Source organism: Prionailurus bengalensis, chromosome E1 (genome assembly GCF_016509475.1).
Source record: "Prionailurus bengalensis isolate Pbe53 chromosome E1, Fcat_Pben_1.1_paternal_pri, whole genome shotgun sequence".
Classification (NCBI taxonomy): Eukaryota; Metazoa; Chordata; class Mammalia; order Carnivora; family Felidae; genus Prionailurus; species Prionailurus bengalensis.
In genome coordinates, this window is record NC_057347.1 from 39,650,065 (window position 1) to 39,656,196 (window position 6,132).

General features: G+C 47.0%; 1 protein-coding gene across 1 annotated transcript; it reads right to left on the reverse strand.

Moving 5' to 3' along the window:
* Positions 1-3,618: 3,618 nt before the first annotated feature.
* Positions 3,619-4,608, reverse strand: LOC122485541 (keratin-associated protein 4-2-like). Its single transcript, XM_043584421.1, has one exon. It carries the CDS (start codon positions 4,543-4,545, stop codon positions 3,994-3,996), a length of 552 nt encoding a protein of 183 aa, XP_043440356.1. The 5' UTR covers positions 4,546-4,608; the 3' UTR covers positions 3,619-3,993.
* Positions 4,609-6,132: the final 1,524 nt, after the last annotated feature.

Below are 6,132 nucleotides of genomic sequence, written 5' to 3' on the forward strand. Positions count from 1 at the left end.
TGCTGATTTCTCAAGTAACTATTTCATCTATTTTCTTTATAGTTTTATTACCTAGGTATGACCCGGAAACAATAGAGTTTGCTTTTAAATGTTTTCACATTTTATATAAGGAAATCTTACTATGTATGTGTTTGGATTCTTTCACTCAATTATGTAATGGTTCTAGTAGGAAGCCTCCAAGGTGGCCCATTAATTTCAGCCTCTTGGTGTTCAGAGTCTCATGTAATTTCCTCCCCTTGAGTAACTTGCTTCTGTCCACAGGATATGACAATATCGAGTGACTGAGTTACAAATGATTGTGATTTTCATTTTAATGCCAACTCTTTCTCCCTCTCTCACTGGCTTTGATAAAGCCAGGCGCTGTGTGGGAGAGATCCTTGCAGCAAAGAACTGAGCGCAGTCTCATTCGACGACCAGCAAGGAAGTGAGGTCCTCCCTCCTGTGGACTGCGAGGAATTGAATCCTGCCAATGACCACATAAGTGACCTTGGAAGTGGATTCTTCCGCAGAGCATACCTAGATGAAACCCTGGTGCCTGCCAGCACTTTGAGTGCAGACTTGTGAAACCCTATGAAATGGAGAGTCTGGGTGGGCCGTACCTGGATTTTGGATCCACAGAAAGAGAGAAAATAAATTTGAGTGTCACTCTGAGCTACTAAATTTTTAGGTAATGTTACATAACAGTAGGGAACCGGTACAGATTTATCTAGGGCCACGGCCCACACAGGTGAGAAGGGATGGATCAGAAGGAGCAGAGAGAAATAGAAATGCTAAAATGGGTATAGTCATAAGGTCACAAAGCCCACGTAGCCATTCCCTAGGAGGTTCTGGGGCACTCTCTTTACCACGCTATTAGGGACTCATCAAGTACCGGTGTCAGCAGCATTGGGAGAGGAGTGCCTATTGTCTAAAGTTGGAGGTTGTGGTAGGGAATACTGTGACCAAACTGTGCTCCCTAGGAAGAATGGGGATGGTCATAGCTCTGAATGACTGAGTCATGTGCAGGACTTAATTGTAGGAAGTAATGTGGGTATAATTATGTGATTGCCAACAAGGTTGGAATGACAAAGGGGCAGAATGATATGTGACCCTCAGGGATCTATCAATATGGATAATAGAGCATGGTTTCCCTCATAATAGGATATAGGCAGAGAACTCAGTTTCACCCTCATATACGCAAAAGCCTACACGCACGTGTGCGTGTGCGCACGCGCGCGCACACACACACACACACACACACACACATACAAACACACACAGACATATACACCTACCCCTGGTTCTGCCCATGTCTGTGCATTTCTGTCATTAACCTTGCTCCAGGTGGTTTGTCACAGTTTCTACAAAAACCTACAAGTAGAGAGTTAATGGTCAGCTTCTCTGTTCCTTAGCTGACTTGCCTGGCACAGTGACCAAGGTCTTCATTCCTTATATTTCTTATATTCCTTATTCCTTATATAGGTGTGTGTGTGTGTGTGTGTGTGTGTGTGTGTGTAATTAAAAGAACATAAGAATGAAGAACAAAGGCTGAGGTCATTGATCCAATGGAAAGTCATGTTCCCTGACACAGTTGGCAGAGTCAGGCTATTAGCAGACCTAGAAACCATTAACCTACAAATGGAGAGGCCAGTCCTCTAGGTTGAAGGGCTGCACGAGTACGTATCATAGAAATTCTTTCATGCTTCTTCCAGAAGTCTATGGCCATTGGTTCAGCGGAAGCTGGAATACTCATGGGTTTGCAGGCTGTTGGACATGGGATCTCAGTTGAACTCATTGCTGGATACCCATGATCCTTCATGTCCCCTATTTAAATACCTTGATCTAGATGTGAGAGTTAAAGGAGAACTTTCCCCATTACCTTCATCTGGATGATCCACTAGGGGGAATTTGTGCCTCTTTCTATGATAATTGTAGGCTGTGTGCCTCTAGAGGTCTCAGCTCTAAGACAGGAAAGCTCATTGGAAGGCACGTGGGTAGTTCTGATTGGAAGTAAAATTCTGGCTGCCACCTTACCCCTTTGGGTTTCTAGTGCCAGGAAGGCAGCAGTCAACGTTAGGAGCTACAGGGGCCACAGGGAATATTTTTAGCATTCAGGTGATCTGCAGGGTCATTTGTGGTATTCCTAATCCCGGTATTCACTGCAGATGGGCAAGTAGTGTAGCCTGAAGAGGACATAGGACCCATGGGTTCAGAACTCTCAGGGATGGGGACCTTGGTCACAACACCAGGCAAGGAAGCTAAATGAAGAGCGGAACTGCCCTCTAACCCTCATGTTGTAGGTTTTTACAGAAACTGTGACAAACCACATGGAGCAAGGTTAATGAGAGAAATCCACAGACATGAGCAGAACCAGGGGTAGGTATACAATATCCCATCCTGATGGTCTTTGCCTTATGTGCCCTCATCCACAAGGTAGTGTGAGTATGGACTATGAGTGGCTCACACTGATCACACACTGTAGGTAAGGGTCTCAGCCTCTGGGGTGGGGGACACCTGGAGTTCTTTCTCTCCATCCGTTCCACCCATCAGAGGATGTCAAAATGTAGTGAAAGTGAGGTAGGAGTACAATTGCCTAACCCCTTTGCCTCTGTGACAAGCAAGTCCGTGACCCAGTACACACCCTTCATCTGTGGGTCAGAATACGGGGGTGGAGGTGAACTGAAAGCACCCTTTGTCTTAGCTTCTTTTACTCCCATGTGCTGACTCCGCTTTACACTGGGTCTCCTGAGAGCACCTCCTTCCTTATGCAGTACTTATGCAGGAATACCCGTTGTAGGCTCTAGTGTTTTGAATGCAACGTGAGAATCGCAGTTTGGTGCGGTCCGCCTCAAGCATAGCCTCCTCAGAGAGACACTTCCTAACACGGTGAGCTGTTTTATTCGTGGGAGTGTCTCCTGTCCCTCGGGATACATGATCTTTCAGGAATTGGACACAGGAAGTCTAAAACCAAGTGTGTACAAGCTGTGAGAAGCAACAGCATCCTATGAAAAGATTCAGTGGTTCAGTGGAGAATAAGGTCGAGAGCCCACGGTGTCACCCAGTGACCGTTCATATCATAGGGAAATGTTTGAAGGCACTGTTACTGAGACTTGGAACACTGGTGTCAGGTCGACCTCAGGGTCGGAGCTCAAAACAGAGGCTTGAGAGCAAGTAGATTGTCTGGGAGGTGGTCCCAAGTAGTGCTCTAGGGATACTGTGAAGTGATCCAGGGAAGGGTGGAAACCAATCCAGGTTGATTTGAAGAGCAAGTGAGTCCTGTGGGCATCGGGGGTTCGTTCAGTGCTACTGAGGCCCTCCGGTCTCACATGTCCCACTAGAGGGGATAGAGGCTAGAGCACTTATCCACCAACTACTGGCCACTGTTTGAATGCTCCTCCCAGGCACGTGCCTTCCCTATTGTGTCCTTTGCGATCTGCTCCTTCATGTAGACCGAGCCCTCCGCAGAGAGTTCCAGGTGCTCTCTGCAAGCCACCATCCTACACTGTTAGCATGGGAAGGACTGAGGTGATAGAAGTGAAAATGCTGAAATCGCCTGCTACGATCTCCTCGTTGTGCAGAGAATAGAAGACCTGGCAGCTAAGGGTGACCATTCACGAAGGAAAAAAGAATGAGACACGATTCTTTATATTTAATGCCTGGAAAGTTAAGATTTATTTGCTATATAGAAACATCTCCATACAGAACATCGGGCAGTAACAGATACATCAGGTAGGATGATATGTTATCGTATATCAGGGAAAATACAACCTTTGTGCTGAATTGGGATGGACATCATAAGAAAGAGGTGGGAGGGAATTGGGCGGTGCGGTGGTATATTCCAAGGCCAACCAGTTGAAAAATCACTGGGAACTGAGGTTTTACAGTTGGCCTCACATGATTCAGCTCCCCGTTGGACGACATGAAGGAGATTGGCTGATGAAAACAGCAGGGTGCAGGTCAGGGCACTCAGCAGCAGCAAGAGCCACTAGAGCAGGTTGGGTGGTGGCAGGGGGTCTAGCAACCGCTGGGGCGGCAGCAGCTGGACACACAGCAGGTGGGGCGGCAGCAGGTGGTCCGGCAGCAGGTGGTCTGGCAGCAGGTGGGGCGGCAGCAAGGCTGGCAGCAGCTGGAGCCACAGCAGTTGGAGCCACAGCAGCTGGAACCCCCACAGCAGGGGCGGCAGCAGCTGGACACACAGCAGGTGGGGCGGCAGCAGGTGGTCCTGCAGCAGGTGGTCTGGCAGCAGGTGGGGCGGCAGCAGGGCTGGCAGCAGCTGGAGCCACAGCAGCTGGAACCCCCACAGCAGGGCCGGCAGCAGCTAGAGATGCAGCAGCTGGGCCTGCAGCAGCTGGAACCACAGCAGCTGGGGCGGCAGCAAGTGGTCCTGCAGCAGGTGGTCTGGCAGCAGGTGGGGCGGCAGCAAGGCTGGCAGCAGCTGGAGCCACAGCAGCTGGGGCGACAGCAGGTGGTCCTACAGCAGGTGGTCTGGCAGCAGCTGGGGCGGCAACAAGTCTCCTGGCCACAGCCCTGGTCAGAGCAGACGGAGCCACAACAGGAGTTGACCATCGTGTCAGAGGGTGGAGGTTCTGGGATAGTTTCCAGGAGAGTGAAGAGCTTGAATTTCACGTCTCCTTGCGCCTTGGCCTCTTATATACTGCCCGTCCATGGTGAGTTGTCAACACATCTTCCTTGTGTTTGTTTACCTAATATTTAAGTAATTATGATATTTCACTTTAATGTTTGTCTATGTAATGGTTTAAACTTGAGGGAAACAATATTTTCTTTTCTAGATTTGATGAATTCTATCTGGTCTGCTTTTCCTTCTGACTTATACCCTCTGGCATCTTCTGGACCAGTCTTTCCTCATCTTTCTCCCAGAGGGCTTCATGTGATAGGTGGCACTTGCAATTACATCTTTTTGTTCCCTGCTACATCCCCCAGCTGGATGGGATGAAGGCAATCCTGTTTTTGGTTGTGCATTTCTTCCAGTGATCAGTGGGGAGGAAATCACATCCGCAGAGGATGGAGTAGGCATGCAAGAAGAGGAAAAGTTCCAATTTTGTGGGTCATTGTTGATCAGTGAGGAAGGGAGCAGCTGCCTATGAGCATGTGATGTTGCTGACCTCTGCCACCGGAATGGGTTTTCTTGGATGTTTCTAACTTTGGATCATGCTGTCTACCCCCAATTATGGCAGACAGTCACCTTTATGGTTCCCGTCACTGTCATGATTTGTAGTTCATTGAGCATTAATGTTGCCGTCATGTATTTTGTGTTGCATTTCTCTGGATGGTTTTTAGATTCTGGAAGACACAGCCTCTTTTTTATTCTTATCTCATTCTTTATTAAACATATTCTTCACTGGAGCAATGCAGATGTTGAATAATCAGAATGTGCCTGTCCTCAGAACTTATCTGTGTAGTTAGGAAATCTGTAGCACACTTTTGTTTGGATACATTCAAAATGTTCGTGGATTTTAGTCAATTCAAGTTCATTTAGTTAGTGTTTCTAATTGTTCTCCATTTAGTGATAATCCAACTTGAGCATGCAGCAAATCATCTGAAGGGCTTATTAAATATGGTTGGGACAAATCCCAGAGGATCTGAAGACAGGTGGAGCCTGAGGGTCAGCATTTCTAACCAGTACCCAGATGGTGTTGATCCTGAATGCCCAAGGACAACCCATAGAGACCTACTCCTTTCTTCTGTTTGTTGAAGCTTTGAGGACGTGCCTCTATCAAGTTCATTCCTTTTTATGAAGCCACCTTGTTGAGTGGATTATCTGAGATACACACACTGCAGTTATTGATGTCACAAATATGATTTTGGGTCTCTTCCCCAGGAATTTACAGACTACTGAGAAGCCCCACTGCACACACACATATAGATAACTGCAACATAATATGGAGAGATACATCAAAGGAGTTCACAGTTGTATAATTTAAAAGAATTGTGTTTAAGGCAAATCAGCCAGGATAATGGTTTGCTAAAGACTTAGATTTATTCATAAATTAACAAGTCACGGTTTCTCGTTTACCTTTTATGATGTATTTTACAAATTAAGTGGGGTTTCCACAGATTGAAATACACAAATTCTAAGTTTAGTCATCCGTAGTGTTAAGTTTTGATACACAGAAGCAGGACCTTGCAATCCCC